This window comes from Moesziomyces antarcticus, assembly GCF_000747765.1.
Source record: "Moesziomyces antarcticus DNA, scaffold: scaffold_v10005, strain JCM 10317, whole genome shotgun sequence".
Lineage (NCBI taxonomy): Eukaryota > Fungi > Basidiomycota > Ustilaginomycetes > Ustilaginales > Ustilaginaceae > Moesziomyces > Moesziomyces antarcticus.
This window is the reverse complement of record NW_014639005.1, coordinates 786886-808853: the sequence shown is the minus strand read 5'-3', so window position 1 is coordinate 808853 and position 21968 is coordinate 786886. Positions and strand designations below refer to the sequence as shown.

The 21968-nt window shown below is 62.7% G+C and overlaps 5 protein-coding genes across 5 annotated transcripts in view; 3 read left to right on the top strand and 2 right to left on the bottom strand.

Annotated features, from left to right (window-relative positions):
• Nucleotides 1-104: 104 nt before the first annotated feature.
• PAN0_005c2755 (exocyst complex component sec8) lies at nt 105-4967 on the bottom strand (the record flags this gene model as incomplete). The annotated part of the gene is made up of 1 exon (XM_014801995.1): nt 105-4967. The coding sequence occupies one exon, from the start codon at nt 4965-4967 to the stop codon at nt 105-107; it is 4863 nt and encodes a 1620-aa protein (XP_014657481.1).
• A 573-nt stretch (nt 4968-5540) lies between these two features.
• PAN0_005d2754 (tumor-related protein) lies at nt 5541-6653 on the top strand (the record flags this gene model as incomplete). The annotated part of the gene is made up of 1 exon (XM_014801994.1): nt 5541-6653. The coding sequence occupies one exon, from the start codon at nt 5541-5543 to the stop codon at nt 6651-6653; it is 1113 nt and encodes a 370-aa protein (XP_014657480.1).
• Nucleotides 6654-7979: 1326 nt separating this feature from the next.
• PAN0_005d2753 (vacuolar protein sorting-associated protein vps13) lies at nt 7980-17978 on the top strand (the record flags this gene model as incomplete). Its single annotated transcript, XM_014801993.1, has 1 exon — nt 7980-17978. The coding sequence occupies one exon, from the start codon at nt 7980-7982 to the stop codon at nt 17976-17978; it is 9999 nt and encodes a 3332-aa protein (XP_014657479.1).
• A 2087-nt stretch (nt 17979-20065) lies between these two features.
• On the top strand, nt 20066-21832 carry PAN0_005d2752 (uncharacterized protein; the record flags this gene model as incomplete). The annotated part of the gene is made up of 1 exon (XM_014801992.1): nt 20066-21832. One exon carries the CDS (start codon nt 20066-20068, stop codon nt 21830-21832), a length of 1767 nt encoding a protein of 588 aa, XP_014657478.1.
• A 117-nt stretch (nt 21833-21949) lies between these two features.
• PAN0_005c2751 (alpha DNA polymerase) overlaps nt 21950-21968 on the bottom strand; it is a gene marked incomplete at both ends in the record, with an annotated part of 2232 nt that continues 2213 nt past the window's right edge. Inside the window, one exon of the mRNA XM_014801991.1 lies at nt 21950-21968. This exon is cut by the window's right edge and continues 2213 nt beyond it. Coding sequence (XP_014657477.1) covers nt 21950-21968 — 19 coding nt within the window.

Sequence of the window (21968 nt, the reverse complement as noted above, 5' to 3'; positions counted from 1 at the left end):
AGCCGCCACAGATGAATACACTGCGCAGCTCCTTCGGCACGGTGCAATCATGCCTCACAACGCACGACGCGGGAATGGCTTGATATTTGACGGCTGTGGTGGGTCTAGGCATCGTCATCCGACTCGTGGTCGCCGGCCAGCTCGTGCAGCTCGATGAGGTATTCGTTGAGTTTGGGCCTCGACACATCTGCACCCCTGATCGTCCCTACACCCTTGTCCTGTGCCCCCTCGCCCTTGGCCGATGCATCGATGCCCAAAGCCAGATGCAGGACAGCCTGAAGTTCTGCGAATCCGACCACTTTGGTCCTTTGGGCGGTTTGAAACTGCCTCATGCCCGCCAGTAGCTGCGTGGGGGTTGGTGCGTACAGCAGCTCGTAGAACCTCCGCGCGCGTTCGAACGAGACCTCTTTGCCCGGCAGGATGTTTTTCAGATTCTGCTGCAGCGCCAGGATGTTGCGCAGCATCTTGGTCACCCCCTGCGTATTCACCGCACGGATGCTGTGCACCAGCCGAACCAGATGCGCATCCATGAGCGCCGCAACGCCCTCGAGAACAAACGCCCGACTCGAGGCGGGCAGTGTCTCGGTGAGCATATCGTCGATCGAAGCAAGTTCGGCGTTGAGATCGACAATGTGCGGTGCCGGGTCGACGGCGTTTTCGTTGACCGCGTACGTCGATTCCAAAACCGCGTGTTGCAGGTACGCGATGACGCGCAGCCGCACCTCGAGACGCAAAGTGTAGAGCACCGTCGATCCAAGTTGGTGGTAGGCGCCCGCGAGCGCAGGGAATCGCGATACCAACTCGGGCGTAAGTGGCAACGCAAGCTCTTCATCCTCCCCATCCGGTTTCGAGGTGTCGCCAACGTTGCTATCCGTGAGCGCGAGTGCATCGATGACGCTAAGGCGAGCTTTGGGACGGCTTGCGCGAAGCGGATCCTTGTCGGCGCGAGCGGTGTGTTGCTCACACACGGGTTGAAGCCGGGCTACGTTGGAGGCAAACCACTCGATGCTGTGCTGGAGGCATCCGAGCGCCATGAGTTTCTTGCGCGAGGTGGTGAGTTCGTGGATCGCGACGGGCGCGCGCGCGCGTGCGTACGCCAGCTCCAACCGCACCTCCTGCGCCAACAACTGCTTCCTCCGCTCCCCCGTCGTACCCACCTCGCGCAGCTCGCCCAGACACGCCACCATCTCCGCGCGCTGTGCCCAATTGGCAGACAACGCATACCCACCCTGCTCCTCCGGCTTGGTCTCGCCACCATCGCTCGCGGACTCGTGCGAAACCAAGTCGCGGAACCGCTCGCCGCACTTCTGGTAGTACTGGATCACCACCGTCACGATGAGGCGCGAGTACGATTCGCGGTGGAACGGCGTCGTCCGCAGCATCGAGTACAAACTGTCGATGAGCACGATCACGTTGGATGCCGATTTCACCACGGGACGCGAGGCAGCGGTACGGCCGAGCTGCCGCGACGCAGGATCCTCCGCAAAGCTGTCCGTGTGGCCCGTGGCGCCGCTGAAGAGCGTCTGCACCTTGTCCTCGAGCTGCGGCAGAAAGATGTCCTGCACAAACTCGTCGAGGAACGCAGAGAAGCCGCGCGACGTCTCGCCCGCCGCTTCCGACGGCATCACCGCCGCCACGCGCTCCACGAACGCAAGCGCAGGCTGGAAGAGCACCGACACGTTGAACGCATCGGGCTTCACCAGCAGTCGGTGCCCGGCGCCAGTGTAGGATTCGACGCCGCGCCCGCGCCCACCGACCGAGCCAGTGCCCACACCCGTCGTCACGCCGCGCGCCGTCGAGGCACCGGCGTTGGCGGCCGAGGACGAGATGATGATCTGGTTGCCCGCGCGCGCGCCGCCAATGCCCGCCGCGCCGTCCAGCGTGCTCACCAGCCCCGGCACCGACGCTTTCAGCGCCTGCGCTACGGCGAGCTGGTGTTTGGCAAGCGGGCCCGCATCGCGCTTGACAGGTGTGCGCTGGGTGCCCGTATCGGCGAGCTTGAAGAGCTGCTTGGAGCGGTCGCGTCCGAACCGCTGGTCGACCAGCACATCGTTGACCGAGATGACGGCATTTCGTGCCGAAGTGGACCCCTCGTCGTCCATGAGGTAGTCGTGCAGCAGCGTGCGCACTTCGTGCTGGATCGGCTTCCACACGTCCAGCAGCGACGCTACGCCCGAGAGCTTCTTGGACGCCGTCTCGTCCTTGAACCCGGCGCGGCTGGCAATCATGCCCGCCACCTCGTACACCACCCGATGCCCCTGCAGCACCGCATCGAGCTTGGAGAAGAGCGTCCAGAAGAGATCGCGCATGGTCTCGCCATCGCGCTGCAGCGCCGACGTCTCGCCCGCCGAGATGCGCAGCATGCTCGACGCGCGCCGACTGGTGCGCAGGCTGAACGACGAGCGCGACGAGCGCATCGACTCGCTAAACGAGCGTGCCAGCGCCGACGACGACGCCAGCAGCACCGACTCGGGCCGCAGCGCAATCGAGAAGCGCCGCAGCGGCTCGTTGCGCGCATCCACCTCGTCGATGGTCGTGTCGACCAGCTGGTGCACCTCGAGCGCAAGGCGCTGCGACACGATCTCCAGCGCCGCACCCAGCTTGCCCAGACGCGAGAGCGATTCGAGCAGCATCTCGATGTACACAAACGAGTCGGCCTCGGGATTGCGATCAAACTCGGCGCCGTACCTGCCTGCAGGACGGCTGGCCCCGAGCTCGGTGCTGCCCGCACCATCGCTAGCATCCAAGCTAGATCCAACAAGTGCGCCGCTGGGAGACTTGAGCTCGCCAGTGAGCGCCGAGACGGACTTTGTGGATGTCATGAGCGTCGCTTCTTGGATGTCGGACGCAAGGTTGGGGTCGAAGCTCGGTCGAGACCGCAGACTCTGCAGGAAGCGCGTGAGCTGCAGCGTTGCATCCGAGCTTTGTGCGGATGAATCTGCGTCGCTGGCACGAGCTTCAGGCTTGCTGGGCGTGTAGTCGGAGCCGAAGCGCACGACGGGCAAGGACTCCTGGCCGGCGCTGTAGACCTTCCACCTTGCGTCGCAAAAGTAGCTCTTGAGGTAGAGGTGATTGTGGAGCTCCTCGATGAGGATCTCGAGCATGGCCTGTTCCTGACCCTTGAGGTAGGCGCGCAGGTCGGCGGTGGCGCCGACCTCGAGCACTTCGGGCTTGTCGATGGTCTTGAGCGAGCGCACGAGCAGGTTGACGGACTCGAGGAAGCGCTTTTCGGCCATGAGGCTCTCGAGGCGGTCGGGGACGGACTTGAGGTGCTCGACGAGATCGAGCAGGCGCAGGGCTTCCTTGACCGACTGGCTGCGCTGCCACATCTGCACGAGGTCTGCGCGCTTGGCGCCGAGCGCCTCCCTCGAGTCGCGCAGACGACGGCGTGCGCCGCTGACGCTCGACTGTGCGGCGGTGAGCGACTGGAGCACCGAATTGTGCATGGTGATGGCGGTGGCAAACGACTCGTAGTGGTCGTCGACGGTGCCCTGCAGAGCGGTCTCGATGAGGCGCTTGACTTGCTCGAACTCGGCGCGGCTGGTGCCGAGGCTGCTGTCGTCGAGCATGGAGAGCGCGAGTGCGACCGAGTTGAAGTGGTCGTCGGCGACAAAGGGCCACTCGGCCTCCACCTTGCGCAGCACGGCATTGATGGACTGGAACGCACGCGGGTCGGCGCGGTCGAGGTAGGCGGAGACCGGCTTGCGCGCCTGCTGCGGGTGCTGCGAGATCTTTTTCTCGTTGCGGCGACGGCGCGACTCTTCCTCTGCGGTGGTGCCACGCATGATGCGAGCGGCTTGTCGCTTTCGTCCGGCGGAAGTGAGCGCCGAGAGCACCGAATCGAGCGCGGCAGGCTGGTTGCTTTCGGTGAGGGAGCCGAGGGGAGCGCCCGATTGGCGGCGTGGATCGCGTTGTGGTCGCTGTCCTGGCACCGAAAGACGGTCAGCAGCGCGATGGTTGGAGTACAGGGCCGCGTGGCCTTCGGAGGGGGGATCGATGGGCGAATAGAGGTCTTCGTGATCTTCGGAATCGGGCTGACTGGAGGGTGTGCCAGAGCGTGCGACCTGGGCCATGAGCTGTGCGGAGCGCGTGTGCCGATCCGAGGGAGGCGTGGCGTGTGGGCTCAAGGTGGAGGAGGAGACTGTGGTGAGCGCCGAGGGGTCGCGCGAATGGCTGGAGGCTGCTTGGGAGCGCGAGGCTGCGAGCAGGTCCCTGCCTGGCGCGTTCCTGGCTGGGGAGGTGGGGCTGGGTGCGCCGCGGGGAGCGGCTCCGACGGGCGGGATCTGAAGCTGCGGTCTCTGTACGGCGGGTCGTACGCGTTCGCCCGGGTTGGAGGAGGCGGAGAAGGCGGCGAGGCCCCTGTGCGATTCGGGGACGGGCGCCTGCTGGGGCCTGCGTACGGATCGTGCGGGACGAAGCGGCGAGTTGGCGTTGGGATCGGCGGCGTCGACGCGGGAAGGGATACGCTGGTGCGAGACTGTGGCGGACGTGGAAGGTGTGGGCGTATGGTCGGAGGCGAGTGCGAAGCTTGCGGTGCTCTGGTTGGTGGGGCTTGCGGAGCGCGGATAGGGTGGGTTGGTGGGGTTGGAGTGATGAAACGCCGTGCCATTGTTGTGTCGGTCGTGGTGGAGGGCGTGGGAGGATGGATAGCCGTGCGACTGTCGGCCTTCAAAGTTGGAGATTGAGTCGGACGGAGCGAGGCTGACGAACGAGGGTCCGGCGCCCAGGCCTGCAGCGCCCGACTGAGGCTGAGCATAGTTGGAGGGTGCCAACGAGGTGTTGAAGGCACTCATGGGTGCGCCACCAAGAGGGGCGGAGCCTGGGTGGTGGCCGAAAGCATCGCCGACATGAGCGACTTGGTGGCGAGCTGAGCTGAAGCTTGCAGTGGCCGTGCCCGAGCCGAGGCTGGCGTTTTCGTGTTTGATCTTGGAGCGAAGGTCCTTGATGGTGTTGGAGCGGCCGGACATGGTGCCGAATGGGGCCTGAGGCCGAGGTTCAACGTCGGAAAGGCGGCGTTAAAAAGATACCGGCTCCCACATGTGTTTGGAGCGCAGGCCACAGGTGCGCTTTGCCGATGCACGATAAAAGGGAGAGCGAGCTGGCGCAGACGTTGTGCGAGCTTCGGGAGGTATGCTCGGTCTGTTCTTTTGACTTGCTCGGTTTACTGAGCTACGAGGTGCGGTGCTGTTGTCAGGCCTCACTGCAGTGTGTCCGGACAGGGTAGGGCCACGGTGGAAGAAGGATTGATGCGGCGATGTTGGTGATGCTGATGACGACGGCGGTTCGGCTGAGCAGCGGTCGGAGCCATCGCGCCGAGATGGCCCAAACGCGCCTCTCTCGCATCTTGCACTATTGCCCGATTTGATTCGATCTGAGACCGCTGGGCAGCACCAAAAATCACATTTTCGAGTCCCGAATTTGGGTTCCAATTTTTGGACCCTGAATTGGTTGATTCGGCGCAACTTTTCTGCCTCCTCCTCCTCACCACCACTCGGAAGGTCATTGCTTGCGTTCGCGGCGCAGCAAGCAAGGTCACCGCCATGCCCGCCGACGGTAGCAACGGCGCTGTCGATCCCAACTTTCCCGCTGGTCTGCGCATCCAGCCCAGCAGTTCGAATCGGCCAAGACCCCCTTCTCCCAAAACAACTGCGGACCCCAACTCGCAGACCGAACCGAGCGATGGAGAGACGCCTTCGTGGGAGGTGGATACTGCGCAGGACATCGAGCTCTACGGAATCGCAGGAAGGATTTGGGAGGCAGCGTATTTGCTCGCACGCTATCTGGTGCCTCCAAGCCAAGCGGGCGCTTCGCTCGAGTTTGATCCGCAATGCTCGTTCTTCCCCTCGCCAGGGCAGGCGCCGCTAACCATCGTCGAGCTCGGCTCGGGCGCGGGATATGGATCGCTGCATCTGGCACGCCAGCTCGTGCGTCACGCAGATGCTTTGACGGAGCGACCACCTCGGACACGGCTGGTGCTGACCGATCTCGAAAACGTCGTGCCGCTGATGGAGCGTAACGTTGCGCGTGCTGGCTACAAAGAGGCCACCGACATCCTCGATGCGCGTGTGCGAAGTCTGGCTTGGGGGAATCAAGCGCATTCCTCGAGCCTGATCGCCGAACTGCAAGACGACGATCGCTCATCTGGCAACCCAATCACGCACATCCTCTGCTCGGACCTGGTCTACTTTCCCGAGCTACTGCCACCGTTGCTACGATCCATCATTTCGCTCTCCAATCCCACTAACTCAGACAACAGGATAGAGCAGTCGACAGACTCGGGTCCACAACTTGTGATTTCGTACAAGATCCGCTCGCTGACCAAGGAGCAGCCGTTCTGGTCTGCACTTGGCTCGTGGTTCGAGTTTGGAGCCGTCGACTGCCGCACAGCCAAGGGCGAGTGGCACCGGTTTGGAAGCGAGGGCGCCGACTACGGTGCGTCTGTGGACGCTGACCAGGAACTGTTTGTGTTTGTGGGTCATCGACGCCCCGACACATTCGACCGACTGGCACCGGAGCGCGACACCGAGCTCATGCAAGGCAAAAGGCTGCGACCGTGTGCCGAGTCGGACAGCTACGAGCTCGAGACGCCTGCATCGGGACAAGACTACTTTGAATGGCTGCTCCTCTCCAACATGGGTGCAGGTCTGGGCTGAGGTGTGCTTTTCGCGCCTTCACCAGCATGGCTTGCCTGTACGGGCTTGTCGCCGGTACCATGCGCACCTACCCAGTCCGGCCTGCTCAACAGCCATCGGCACAGCTCGCGTAAAGACGAACCACTCATTTCTCTCCGGAGGACCCCCGCGCAGTCCTTCAAGTAGATCGGTGCGCCCAACGTGCTTGGGTTACTTCGCTGATTGCCGTCCGTGTTGACACCGACTTCCGGCGCAATGCCACACGAGCAGCAGCCAAGTTCTCGTCCCGCTTGCTCTTGAGGCTGTGGGCCTGCATGGGCTTCGTAATTTTGGAGCTTGCTTCGATGATGCCACTGCACCATAAACTCCTTCCTGCGCCTCTGCTTTCCCAGCTGAAAGCTTCCGCTGCCCGTCCAGTTGATCGACATGACGACGTGGATCCCAAAGCGCAACCGCAACAAAAGATGGTAGTCCGTCAAACAGAAAAGCATCGCTCACACTGTACACTACTGCACAGAGCCCCAAGCTACGTATGGCCAATCTGATTGCAAGCATGGCCTCAACGGCTATTGATGAAAGGCAGAGCGAGCGAGGCATTGGAGGGCCAATACGATCTAACAAAAGCAAAACCAAAAAATCCGTGCATAGCGCGTTCGACGTCACTCCGCAGCGATCGCAGGCAGCAGACCGAGCCAAAGCTGCTCTGAGCAGCAGCAGCGGCAGCAGCAGCAGCAGCAGCGGCAGCAGCAGCAGCAGCAGGTGGAGGAAATCCCGAGCATCAGGGGTCCATCGCCCAAATCTCAAAATAGCGAGCGAGCAGCGACGCGTTTTGAGAGCCGAGAGACAGACTGAAGAGGGTCCCCACAGCAAGTCGAAGGGAGGCAGCGGAGAGGAGAGGAGAGGAGAGAGAGAGAGAGAGAGAGAGAGAGAGAGAGAGAGAGAGAGAGAGAGAGAGAGAGAGAGGAGAGAGAGAGAGAGAGAGAGAGAGAGAGAGAGAGAGAGAGAGAGAGAGAGAGAGAGAGAGAGAGAGACTCAGCAACCAACGCCCACTCACCCACCCTCGCTTCATCCCTCTCTCCTCCTCCTCCTCCTCCTCATCCTCATCCTCTCCGACTTGCAATCCTCCCTTCATCACCAGCGCCTGCTCATTCACTGATTCTACATAGGCGGCGCACATACTCATCGCACGCGCATCTTCCACCGCATCACGCACGGCCGCTGCTATCCCGCCGTCTCCACGCGGAACCGATGCTCTGAAACGCACGTGCTGAGCGAGGATCGATCCTCTTGCCAACCCCTTCCATCTGCATCTGACTCGGGCTCTACCGGCTCAGTCGAACCGCCACAATGCTTGAAGGAGTCCTCGCATCGCTCCTCAACAAGCTGCTCGCGGCCTACGTCGACGGCCTCAACACAAGCCAGCTCAATGTCGGCATCTGGTCTGGCGACGTCAAGCTCCGCAACCTCCGTCTCAAGACTTCGGCGCTCGACAAGTTCCGACTCCCAATAGACGTCAAGGAGGGCTACCTCGGCGACCTCACCCTCTCCATCCCCTGGTCCAACCTCAAGGGGAAGCCCGTACGCATCCTCGTCGAAAATGTCTACCTCCTCGCCGCTCCCAAGAACGCCAGCGTCGAGGTCGACGAGGAAGAAGAGGCGCAGCGTGCCCAGGCCGCAAAGCAGGAGAAGCTCGCCAACGCAGAGCTCCTCGGCAGAGACAGCGGCCAGAGCGTAGGCATCTCGTCCGAGGACGAGCAGAAGAACCAGTCCTTCACCAGCTCCCTCATCACAAAGATCGTCGACAACCTCCAGTTCACCGTACGCAACATCCACATCCGCTACGAGGACAGCCTCTCCAATCCAGAGCATCCCTTCTCCGCCGGCATCACCCTCGCCGAATTCTCCGCCGTCTCCACAGACGCAAACTGGAACCCTACCTTCATCCAGAACTCCGGCGACGGCATCCACAAGCTCGCCCGTCTCGAGTCGCTCTCCGTCTACTGGGACACCGACTCCGAGTCGCTCGCCGGCCACGAAATCGGCGAGGCGCAGAAAAAGTTCAACGCGCTCATCGCACGCTCCGACGCGACGCCCGACCACCAGTACATCCTCAAGCCCGTCAGCGGCGCAGGCCGGCTCGTCATGCGCAAGAAGATGACGCCAGAAGTGCCAAAGATGGATGCACAGCTCCTCTTCGAAGAGCTCGGCTTCGCCCTCGACGACGAGCAGTACCGCGACGTCATCTCCGTCGCCGACCTCTTCCACTTTTACACCCGCCAGGCACAGTATCGCCGCTTCCGCCCCACCCCGGAGCAGCTGTCCGAGAACAGGCCCCGCGCCTTGCTCCGCTTCGCCGGCGCCGCCATCCTCAACGAGGTGCACGAACGCCATCGCGTTTGGACCTGGGACTACTTCCGTCAGCGCCGCGACGACCGCAAAGAGTACGTCGAGCTCTTCAAGCAAAAGGAAAAGCAGGTCCAAAAGACCAACCAGCAGCAGGCAGGCGTCGCCATCGCACAGAGCGACAGCGGCTCACGGCTCGAAGAACTCGAAAAGAAGCTCGACTACAAAGACATCCGCTTCTACCGTTCCATAGCGCGTCACGAGCTGCGCAAGGAGTCGCTCGCCGCCAAGAAGGACGAGATCGCCGCAGGCGGCAACGGTCACGGCGCCAACGACCAGAAAGCGGCAGGCGGTGGCGGATGGCTTAGCTGGATCTGGGGAGGCGGTGGTCACCAGCAGCAGCACGGCAACGACTCGGGCGTGCTCAATGAAGAGCAGCGGAAAGAGCTCTACGACGCCATCGAGTGGGACGAAGACGCGAGTGCAGCCGCCCTCACCCAGGCCGTCGACGCTCCCCGCGATGCCATGCACCTTCGCCTCATCACCAAGCTCAAAACGGGCTCCGTCGCGCTCAAGGATCATGCCCGCGGCACCGACATCCTCTCGCTCGTCTTTGACTCGCTCCAGGCCAACGTCATCCAGCGCCAGGACAACCTCGAGGCAGCCGTCGCGCTCGGCGGCCTTCGTCTCTACGATGGCACAACGCCCAACTCTCTCTATCCGCAGGTCGTCCGCGTCAAGGACGAGGAGCTCGACAATCCCAGCCGTCAGAATTCCGGCGCCGGCGATCTCAAGCAGATCGAGCACGAGGTCGAGCAGGAGAGCGACCCGGACAATCCCTTCTTCTATGCAAAGTACGAGCTCAAGCCGCTCGACGACCGCGCCGACAACGCACTCACGCTCAAGATGCGCTCCATGGAGATCATCTACCATCGCGGCTTTGTCGAGTCCATCGTGCGCTTCTTCAAGCCCCCAGAGAGCGAGCTCGAGCTCATCGGCGCCCTCATCGACGTCGCCAGCGAGACCATCGAGGGCATCCGCAAAGAGACGCGCGCCGGCCTCGAGAGCGCCCTCCAGAACCACAAGACCATCGACATGGTCGTCGACGTCAAGGCGCCTATCATCATCATCCCCGAGGACGTCACCACCAAAAAGTGTCAGCACATGGTGCTCGACGCCGGTCGCATCGCCGTCCGCTCCGTGCTCGCCGACCAGAACGCGCTCGATACCGTGCGCTCCAAGCAGAATCGCGCCTACACCGATGAGGACTACCGCCAGCTCGAGGATCTCATGTACGACCGCTTCTTCGTCAAGCTCGAGTCCGCGCAGCTCGTCATGGGCAATGACATTGATTCGTGCATGAAGGGCCTCCACTCCAACGCCACCGACCATGGCCTCCATCTGCTCGAGCGCATCAACCTTGACTTTACCCTGCACAACTCGATCCTCTCGTCGGCGCCCAACCTCACCAAGTTCAAGATGACCGGCCACCTGCCCACGCTGCGCGTCAACTTTTCCGACCGCAAGTACAAGACGCTCATGCGCATCATCGACGTCGCCATCCCCAACTTTGACGACGACTCGAGCGCTGGCAGCTCGCCCACCAAAGGTCTTGGCACCATCGAGGAGGAGCTCGAGCCCGTCGCCATTGGTCAGCGCCAGACGGGCAAGGACGATGATGAGGAAATGGACAAGGATGCGGACAAGGACGACGCCAAATCATCGCGAAAGGCTCGGGGCCGGCCGTCCGACGCGCTGGATCTCAACAAGGCGCGTCGGCAGCGTCTCGCGGGACAGCTGCGAGGCGAAGACGACTATCTTGTCGACGCCGGCCTCGACGACGACGACGGCAAGGACGAGTTCCAAGACGCCGAGGACGCCACCATCGACAAGGTCAATGCGCACCAGAAGACGTTTGAGCTCGAGTTTGTCGTCGACTCGCTCCAGGGCTCCATCTTCCGCTCCGCCACCGACCCGTCCCAGCCGGACCGTCTCCTCGTCGATGCCCGCTTCGAGGGTTTCCTCTTACACCTCGCCGTCTACCCGTACCATATGGACGTCGATGTCGGTCTGCGCAGTCTCGAGCTTGAGGACAAGATCGTTGACCAGGGCGCGCAATTTCGTCATCTCATCACCTCCAAGCAGGTCCGGGACGGCAGCTCGCGCTCGGCGACGGGCGACTCGCATGCCTCGTCGGGCACGGCATCGCCATCGGACCAACGCGATCTGGTCCGTGTCCGATACACCCGCGTCGACCCCGAGTCGCCCGAGTTCATGACCAAGTACGAAGGCATCGACCAGACGGTCAACGTCGAGCTCTCGACCATCAACATCATGCTCACCAGGGTCAGCGTGCTGGCGGTCTACGACTGGATCATGACCACCTTTGTCGCGGTGGACGAGCCCACGGCGTCGTCTGCGCAAGAGGCCGAGGACAGCAAGCAGCGCCGACCGAGTCGGTCGTCCGATCGACGTCCTAGCGACGCTACGTCCAAGCGGCCCTCGATTCGACCTCCCGAGTCGGCTGGTGCCGCTACTGGCGGTACCGTAGCTGCAGCCAACGGCAACGGCGAGCGCAAGGAGAAGCTGCGTGTCCGTGTCAAGCTCAACTCGATCGTGCTGCGTCTCAACAACGACGGCACGCTGCTGGCAACGCTCACGCTCTCCACGGCCGATGTTGCCGTGATGCTGCGCGGCAATACCATCCGCGTCGCTGCACGCCTCGGCTCGCTGCTCCTCTACGATAACGCCAAGCGCACGGTCGCCGACCCGCACTTCAAGAAGCTGCTCACCATCCAGGGCGACGAGCTGGCCGACTTTACCTACGAGACGTTCGACGTCGCCGACGCCGCCTCCTATCCCGGCTACGACTCGTCCATCTGGCTGCGTTCCGGCTCGCTCAAGTTTACTTTCGTCGAAGAGCCCATCCGGGACCTGCTGCAGTTCTTTAGCAAATTCGCCCAGATGAAGGCCGTGTACGATGCCGCCACATTGGCTGCCTCAAACCAGGCGTCGCAGCTCCAGGAGCGCGTGGACCGCATGCACTACGACGTGCTCATCAAGACGCCCATTGTCGTGCTCCCGCGCTCGGCCGACTCGCCCGACGTGATGACCGCCAACCTGGGTGAGATCTACGCCAAGAACACATTTGCGATGCGCGACAACAAGGAGGCCATCACCAAGATCGAGGCGGGTCTGCGGCACATTCGGCTCGCCTCGCGCATGCGTTACGGCAGCCAAGAGTACCACGTGCAGATGATCGACGACGTCAACATCTCGCTCGATATGGTGCAGTCCGACCGCGCTGGTGCCGAGCCTGGCACGGCCAACGACAGCCCCGAGACGCAGATGGTGGCCAAGATGTCCGATGTTCACATCAAGCTCACCGAAGCGCAGTACTGCTTTGTCATGGAGCTCACGCAGTCGATCCCGCGAGCCTTTGCAGGGCTTGCGGAGGAGGCGAACGGTCTCGACGATGCCGCGAGCGGCGCGGCCCCAACATCGGGCGCAGCGCCACCTGCATCGACACGGACGCCGTCAGGCCAGCAGCAGCAGCAGCAGCCCAGTACGCCCCGCAAGCGAAAGACCGACGGCAGCGACTTGGGCAAGGACGCCGAGGCTGAGTCGACGAGCGCCACGCCGACCAAGAAAGGTCCGGGCGTCGACATGCTCCCGGAACTCGGCACGATTGTTCACCGGGAGGACGGCGATGTCCCAGTCTACACGAGCCTCGACATGTTTTTCGACGTCAGCTCGATCCAGCTCGAGCTGTTCACTGCGGCCGCGACGGGCCAGGAGACGCTGTACAATGCGCAGCTCGCCCGCTTCTCCATCAACGGCTCCGAAGTCAAGCTCAAGATGCTCTCGGACAACTCGCTCGAGGCCGAGGTGGCGCTCAAGACGTTTACTGTCACCGATCAGAGGCCCGACAAGGACACCAAGTTCCGCGAGATCGTGCCCGCCGTCAAGCACGAGGGCCATCAGTTCATGATGAGCTACAGCGTCTCTGGCGGCGACGATGGCTCGGCGCTGGCGCTCGTCACCGTCGACAGCCCCAAGATCATCTTTTCGCTCGACCCTGTCTTTGCGCTGCTCAGCTTCTTCATGAGCGCCTTCCCCGACACGCCGCCCGAGGAGGAGCAGAAGGCTAGCGCGCATGATCAGACCGCGCCGGTGCAGCAGCCAGACGCTGCGAATGCTCCGCCGCCCGCTGGCGGCACGTTTGCCTTCCGTGTCAACGTGGTCGACCCGACCATCATCCTGCTCGCCGCGCCCGAACGCCACGATACCGAGGCGATCGTACTGTCGATCAAGCAGGTGCTCATGTCGCAGCAGGGCATCTTGGCGCTCAAGGTGGACCAGTTTGGCATGTTCATGTGCCGAATGCACCGCCCCAAGGATACGTTGCGTCTGCTGGACAATCTCGACGTGGCGCTCTCGATGGACAGCCGCGTGAGCCAGACGAGCTCGACGACGAGCATCGAAGTGGATGTCGAGCCGCTGGTGCTGCGCGTGTCGATGCGCGACATTATGATGATCCAGTCGGTCGTCAACAAGGCCATCGAGCTGTCGGCGCAGCAGCCGTCTTCGACGGGCCGCGCGGATTCCAAGAGCATCGCGTCGTCGCAGCGCAGGCAGGCGTCGATGGCGAGCACCAGCAACACGATCGACTCGCTCACAAAGGCAGGCAAGCCTGGTGTCGACGATGGAAGCAGCACGCTCGATATGCGCCCGCCGCAGCGCATCGAGGACGCCGAGCTCGTGGTTGCAAAGGAGTCGCTGCGGGCCGACTTTGCCGGCGTGCAGGTGATCCTGATTGGCGATGCGCACTCGCTGCCCATGCTCGACCTCAACGTGTCCAAGTTTGCGGTGGATGTGCGCGACTGGTCCGGCGACATGCACGGAAGCACGTTCCTCGACCTGTACATCAACTATTACAACCTGTCGCGCTCGCACTGGGAGCCGCTCATCGACCCGTGGGGCGTGCAGTTCCACATGGAGTCGAGCGCGTCGCCTGCGCGCTTCAGCGCCACCGTGTCGAGCAAGAAGCGACTCGAGCTCAACGTGACGACGACGCTCATCGAGACGAGTCTGTCGGCCATGTCGCTGCTCAACGAGGCGGACATCCAGGACTTGCAGCAGCGCAACCGCGCACCGTTTGTGATCCAGAATCGCACCGGCTACCGCATCGCGCTGTGGGCCGAGCACGACGAGCGCGACCGCAAGAGCAAGAACGCACCGCAGCACCTGGACGACGGCAAGGACATGCCGTGGCGTTTCGACGACTGGAAGTCGATGCGCGAGCACATCCACGAGAGCGGCGGCAACCGGCTGTCGCTGCAGATCGACGGCATGCCCTGGGAGCGGCTGCGCCACATCTCGGTGGATCGCGAGGGCGAGTACATGCTGACGCTGCGGCCCAAGCTCGACAAGGTGGCGCATCGCGTCCAGTACGAGGTCAAGCTGCATAACAACGTCAAGTACATCACCTTCCGGTCGTCATTCAAGATCGAGAACAAGACGCTCATCCCGATCGAGATGGTGATTCTCGATCACGAGGGCAATGTGACCGATCAGGTGCGACGCATCGGGCCCGGCGAGGACTGTCCCGTCCCCATCGAGGCAGCGTACCACTGCCGCGTCAAGGTGCGGCCGGACCCGGGCTTCGAGTACGACTGGAGCAACGAGAGTCTCAACTGGCAGGACCTGCTCAAGAAGTCGACGCGCACGCTGACTTGCCGTGCGCACGACGAAGGCGAGGCGCCGTTCCGGTTCCAGAGCTTTGCGATCTACGATCGTCAGGATCCCAACAGCCGTGCGTACCCGCGCGTCACGCTGCGGCTGCGGGCGCCGGTCGAGGTGGAGAATCTGCTGCCGTACGACATCCAGTACCGCATCTTTGACAAGAACCTCAACCACAACTGGTCGAGCTACCTGCGCAAGGGCGGCATCAGTCCGATCCACGTGGTGGAGCTGTCGCATCTGCTGCTGCTGAGCGTCGACATCCAGTCGTCGTGTTTCTCGCCGAGCGAGTTTGCGATCATCGCGACGGACAATCCGGACGACTTTCCCGTGGAGAAGACGCTGACGCTGGCGGATGCCGAGAACCTCAAGCTCAACCTGCGTCTGCACTATTCGAAGCATCCGGACTCGGGCGGCGCCTTCAAGGTGCAGATCTACTCGCCGTACATCTTTATCAACCAGAGCGGCCTGCCGTTTGCGCTCAAGACCAAGTCGTGGCTCGGCAGCGCCAAGCTGGTGGCGGGCCAGGACAGCGGCGCGTCGGCGGCGATGCGCAGGGAGCCGGAGCCGTTCCTGTTTTCGCACAACTCGAACGACCGGCGCAACCGCGTGCTCATGCGCGTCGGCGACTCGCAGTGGTCCAAGCCGCTGTCGTTCGAGGCGATCGGTTCCGAGACCGAGGTGGTGATCCCGTCGGCGTCCAAGAACGAGGAGATCCACGTCGGCCTCACCGTCGAGGATGGCCTGGGCAAGTTCAAGCTGTCCAAGGTGGTCAAGCTCACGCCGCGCTACCTGGTGCGCAACAATCTCACGGGACCGATCAATCTGCGCGAGGCGGGCGCGGCCGACTTTGTCACGGTGGAGCCAGGGCACCGCGTGCCGCTGCACTTCCTGAGGGTGGGCGCAACCAAGCAGATGACGCTCGCCTATCCGGGCATCAACAACAAGTGGAGCGCGCCGTTCAACATCGAGGATGTGGGCAGCGTGCATCTGCGGCTGGCCAAGGCGGGGCAGCACCAGCACCTGGTCAAGGCCGAGGTGCTGCTCGAGGGACCGACGATCTTTATCTCGCTGAGCCAGGAGGACGGGCCGTGGCCGTTTATGCTGCGCAATGAGAGCGACTACACGGTGCAATTTATGCAGGCGACCGAGCGCAGCGACGAGGACGGCGGCGGCGGGAAGCGCGTCGACGAGGCGGTGGGCAAGCGGTACGAGCTCAAGCCGCGCTCCAAGATGAAGTACGCGTGGGACTATCCAGCGGCGACGGACAAGATGATCAAGCTGGTGATCAACGGGCGCGAGCGCAACGTCAACATCCTCGAGATCGGCAGTCTGCTGCCGTTCAAGTTCGCCTCGGCGGACGGACGCGGGAGCCGGGTGGTGTCGCTGGACGTGCGCGCCGACGGGCCGACGCAGACGCTGGTGCTGAGCAACTATGCGGAGGAGCTGAGCAACTTCAAGCTCAAGCGGCAGAACTCGACGTTTTCGCGCAGCGACACGGTGTCGAGCGTGGCGAGCCGCGATGCGGGCTTTGTGGCGGTGGACGTGGATACGAATATTCTTACGGCATTCAACGTGGAGTTTGAAGGCGTGGGCATCTCGCTGATCAACCAAAACGTGCAGGAGCTGGCGTACGTGTCGTTCCGCGGGCTCGAGATGCACTACACCGAGTCGGAAGTGACGACGGCGGTGAATGTGATCTGCAAGTGGATCCAGATCGACAACCAGCTGTTCGGCGGCTTGTTCCCGATCGTGCTGTATCCGACGGTGATCCCCAAGGACGGCAAGGATCTGGAGGTGCATCCTACGCTGCAGGCGTCGGTGATCATGCTCAAGGACGAGTCGCACGGCGTGACGCACATCAAGTATGCGTCGGTGCTGCTGCAGGAGATCACGGCGGAGCTGGACGAGGACTTTTTGTTTGCGCTCTACGAGTTTAGCAAGTTCGAGGGCGCCGCGTGGCAGCTCGAGGCGGAGAAGGAGACGGACTTCATCGAGCATCCGCGCGAGGTGCGCGAGCCGAGCGGCACGCAGACCGCGTCGGACGACATCTACTTTGAGATCCTGCATCTGCAGCCGCTCGCGCTCAACCTGTCGTTCATGCGCACCGAGCGCGTCAATGCCGACGAAAAGGTGAGCTCGAGGAATCCGCTCATCTTTTTCTTCAATGCGCTTACGATGGCGCTGGGCAACGTCAACGAGGCGCCGGTGCGGCTGAATGCGCTGGTGATCGAAAATGTGCGGCTGAGCAGCGCGGTGCTGCAGCGTCGCGTGGTGTACCACTACTCGCAGGGCTTCCTGCTGCAGCTGTACCGGGTGCTGGGCTCGGCCGACTTTTTGGGCAATCCGGTGGGGCTGTTTAACAACGTGTCGTCGGGCGTGGCGGATATCTTTTACGAGCCGTACCAGGGGCTTGTGATGCACGGCAACAAGGAGTTGGGGCTGGGCATTGCGCGCGGTGCGTCTTCGTTTGTCAAGAAGACCGTGTTTGGGCTGACGGATTCGGTGTCCAAGGTGACGGGCTCGATCGGCAAGGGTCTGGCGGCGGCGACGATGGATAAGGAGTTCCAGTCGCGGCGACGCATGTCGCGCTTCCGCAACAAGCCGCGCCACGCGCTGTACGGCATCACGGCGGGTGCCAATTCGTTCTTCACCTCGGTGGCGAGTGGGTTTGAAGGGTTGGCGCTGCGACCGCTGGAGGGAGCCGAGCAGGGAGGGGCGGGTGGATTCCTCAAGGGGGTGGGGAAGGGGTTGGTGGGAGCGATCACCAAGCCGGCGGTGGGGGTGTTTGATCTGGCGAGCAACGTGACCGAGGGCATGCGCAACACCACCATGGTGTTTGACCAGAACGACATTGACCGCGTGCGCTTGCCGCGGTACATTGCCAGCGATGGGATCGTGCGGCCGTACTCGGACCGCGAGGCGCTGGGCCAGACGTGGCTCAAGAACGTCGACAACGGCCGGCTCATGAAGGACTCGTATGTGGCGCATGTGGATGTGGGCTCGACCGAGGGCGATGCGGTCATCATGTTGACGGTGTCGCGCATCGTGTATATCCGCACCATGCGGCTCAAGGTCATGTGGGAGGTGGCGCTGGCGGATCTCAGCAGCATCTCGTTGGAGAGCCAGGGTATCGCGTTGGTGTTGCGTGGTGGGGTCAGTGGGCCGTTTGTCCATCTGCCCGATGTCAGCACGAGAAACTGGCTGTTCAAGCAGGTGTCAAAGGTGGTGCAGAACTACAATACCGCCAGGCAGGCGTAAGACACGCGGTAGGGGACGAAGTCAATTGTTTATTTTCCGGAGCATGTTGGTTTGGTGTGTACTGTATTATCAACGATGTGTGGCGAGGGCGGTGATTGTGAGAGCTGTAGCAACGCCTATCTCTGGTGGGAGAGGCTTTGCGGCGTTGTCTCAGCCATGAGGAGAAGGCAATTCGGAGCGAGGACAAGGGAGTGTCGTGACTGGTCAGGGTGTACTGTATCGCCGAGCACGGTCGAAGGTTCATGCCATGCCATGGGGCGGGGCGGTACTTTGTCTCAGTTTGGCCCACGGACCGCGGCGCGTGTGGTTCTTTTGGCGACATGGATTTCAAGGTTGGGCACTGAAGGATGCTTCATCGGCCAATGTGCACCATGAAGCCTGCCAAATTGCAACGGACGCAGAGATATCAGTGTGGCTCCAGCTGCAAATTGGAGTACTGCCATTTCTCTCGGACAGAGGCCGGCGAGTGAGTGTGTGGTTCTGTCAGGCACACGGTGGCCGCTTGTGCGTTATTCATGCAGTGCTTGCCAAACCTCACGCGACTCGAAAATGTGCCGAGTGGCGAGAGGCGGGATTGTGAGTAGAGCGAGGCGTACGGCGCAGGCAAGGCCGAACGAGTGCAAGGAGGCAAGGAGGTCTCGACGATCCGGATCGACATTGGGCAGAGAGAGAGAGCGAGAGGCTCCTGACACGGGATACGCCCTGCACAGCCTCGGGTAATTTGGGCTTCTGCCAGCCAGGCAGGAGCGGCTGCATATCTTCACACGTCGGAGATGCTGCGAAAAACCACTGCCAGCACATGTTGCCCTTGCAAAGACACTCGAAATTCCTCGCATGCATCCCCCCTCACAACCGCCGGGAAAAAAGAAAAAAAAATGTGCGGAAAGGCCGAGACGGGAAGCTTGGGTCGATCTAGAGTGTAGCCAAGATTGCCAATTTCGGTCGCTCGGATCAAGCGACACACACAGTAGCATATGACAGCAGCCTCATCACTATTCCAGCGATTGTGATCAGACTATGGCAAGTCGACTGGCATGCCAGGGAGTAGTGCGTACAGGTCTGCGACAAAAAGGCACGAGTACAGCTGTGCAAGCAAGCAGGAGGTGTGAACCTGTCTCGGCTGGCGAGGTGCAAGTGTTACTTTTTTCATATTTTTTTTTTTGGCAGGCACACGCGTAGATCCTCACTCGTTGGGCCAAAGGGCGAAAAATGACAGGTCGATTGGCAAAAGCGATGGGCAGATTTTCTACCCTGCAGCAAAGAAGCAGAGCAGCAGCAGAGCAGCCGCTTGGCGCGTGTGCAGAGAGAGGCCCTTGCTGCGCTGCGCTCTTTGTTTCGCGCTGGCATCGCTCGGCTCGGCCATGCCGACTGGACGCGCGGTCGGAGAGACAGCTGTCACTTTGCTCATCCAAAAGGCCCCCCACACGCCGCGCACATTCCACGCGCCTCGTCAATGTGATTCCGCACACCGCACACCGCACACGCCGCTCTGCGTCTCCATCTTGCCCCATCGGTCCGAGCGTGTGTGCAGCCTTGCGGCTTTCCTTGTTGGGCAGTTCGGGTGCAAGGCGGTGCCGTTTCATTTGGGCAGCTCGCTCGCACTGCACATGCAAGCGCATGCACGCCTTGCAGTCGATTTCATTTTTGGGAGAGGCCTCAGGCCCCAAAGGGCGTGTAGATCCTACTCTGCAGTTGCGGAGCTGTCAGTCAGCCCGCTCCCTCCGCTCCCTCGCGGCCACCTGCCAATCAGCTCATCCGTCCATGCTCGTCATTCCCGCACTCGTACACAACTTCTCCACTTGGCTCGCTCCCCCTCCCTCCTCCTTGCCATATATCTATCGAGCCTGCTTGGCATCTCGACTCTCCTCCATCATCACGCCCTCTCGTCTGGATACGATACGAGGCGCTCTTCCCCCCTTCACTCCCCTTCGATCCCTGCTTCCCTACCGTCCCCCCTTCCCAGCCTCCGACCTTCCTTGACTGCATTGCATCCTCTCTCTTTCTCATCGGCCCGACGCTCCATCTTAATCTTGCTTCCATACCCCTCGTCTCAGCCTCGATTGCATTCACCCGCCGCATCTACAGCCATGATCTACGAAGTCGCTGCCGCCGTCGAACACATCCTCAGCCTCATCGCACACGTCGAACGCCCTTCGCCCGTCCCCACCGAGGCGCTCGCCGGATTCGCATCCACGCTCAAAGACGCGCTCGAGACGCGCTGTCAGCGCTGCTGGCACGCCGCCGAGCCAGAGCGAGGCTCCGCACAGCGCTCCATCGCATGGCAGCTCCATCCCGCAGGCGAGGGCGCAGACATCGACCTCCTCCGCGCCTTTGCCTCGGTGCTAGCAGCAAAGGCAGAGGAGGGCGAGATCGTGCATCCCCACCAGCCCAACGTGCTCAGCCTCGCGCTCGACTGGCTCCCCACCGCATTCACTCTCTGGATCGACCCCGGCTGCGTAGCCATCCGTCGCGGCGCCGGGCCCGGGGCTTCGTCGGCCTCGCTCGACTTTGACCTGCTCAAGCCCAGCTTCGCCGAGTCCGGCCTCAACCTCATCTGGGGTCACTTCGTCGCCCAACCCGCCGACCGCACCGCACCGCAGCTCACCCTCAGCACCGCCCCGCGTCCGATCCCCATCCTCAAGCCCGCCGCGCGCATCCTCGCTCCTCGTCAGCGCTACCCCGTGCTCTCGCACCACCAGCGCGCTCCCTCCTCCTCGTCCTCCATCTCGAGCATCTCCGAGGGCCTCGTCCGCAGCGCCAGTCTCTCGAGCGCGCACACCGTCGCCACCGACGCCACCAGCGTCAACGGCGCCGACTCCGAGTCGGACGCATGCCCGAGCCTGTGCTCGCCCGCCTCGTCGCTCGTCTCGAGCCAGTCCACCCCAGCCTCGGACAGCGAGCACGACTCGGTGCACGACACTACGCTCGGCGACTCGACGCAGCGCTTTGCCGGCGTGCGCCTTTTCGGAGATGACGCCGCCGACGACGACGACGACGCAGGCGACACCACCATCCACGCCGGCCCGCTGCTGGGGCTCAGCGTGTCCAAGCCGCTCCAGTCGTCGACGCCCGTCAAGTGCAACTACACCACCCACGACAATGGCAACGTGGGCGTGCTCGGCGGCGGCGTGCGGCTCGGCGGCGCTGCGCCCGCACCTCGACACCGCCAGCACTCCAACTCCAAGAGCATCAGCCATCTCCAGGGCGGCCTGCACAACCAGCTGCTGCCGCCCTACATGCCGCGCGCGCAGATGCACGGTGCACCCAATTACAGCGCGCCCATGCGCACGGTGCCGCTGCCGCCGATGCCCATGTCGATGCCTATGGCGCCGCACGGCTTCCAGCACCAGCACCCGGCGATGCAGCCGCAGCCCATGTGGAGTGGCGGTGGCGGCATGCAGCTGCCCACGCCGTACGGCTTCCGCTCGCAGCCCATGGTGGCGCCGCGCTTTGCGCCTGCTGCTGCCGCACTCGACGGCGACGAGCAGGATGACGAGGACAAGGGCGGACGGCGTCGGATGCGGTCTCGAGGCCGACGCTCGCGTGGACGCGGTGCGGGCCGTGCGGCGCGCCGCCAAGCTGCTGCGCTACGCGCACTCGAGCTCGGCCGCACCGACGAGGCCGAGTACGACGAGCTGGAGCTGGGTTCGGCCACGTCGCGATGCTCGACGCCCGCGACGGCGTCGAGCTACACCGCGTCGAGCTACTCGAGCGCCGCATCGTCGCCGCACAAGGGCGCGCTCTCGCATCGATGCTCGCGCACCGAGCTGCGCCAGCCAAAGCCGCACATGCAGATGGACGTGTTTGGCATGCAGCTGCACACCGGCCTCCAACGCCTCGCTCAGCAGGTGTAGCGCAGAATACCACTTCGACTTCAATCCCTCTCTCTTTTTTGGTCCACTTTCATGTATCGGTTCCTCCTCATGTAGCATCGGCGTACACAATCTAGCATTGCATAAGCATTCGACTCTTTACTGCCAAGGTGTGTGT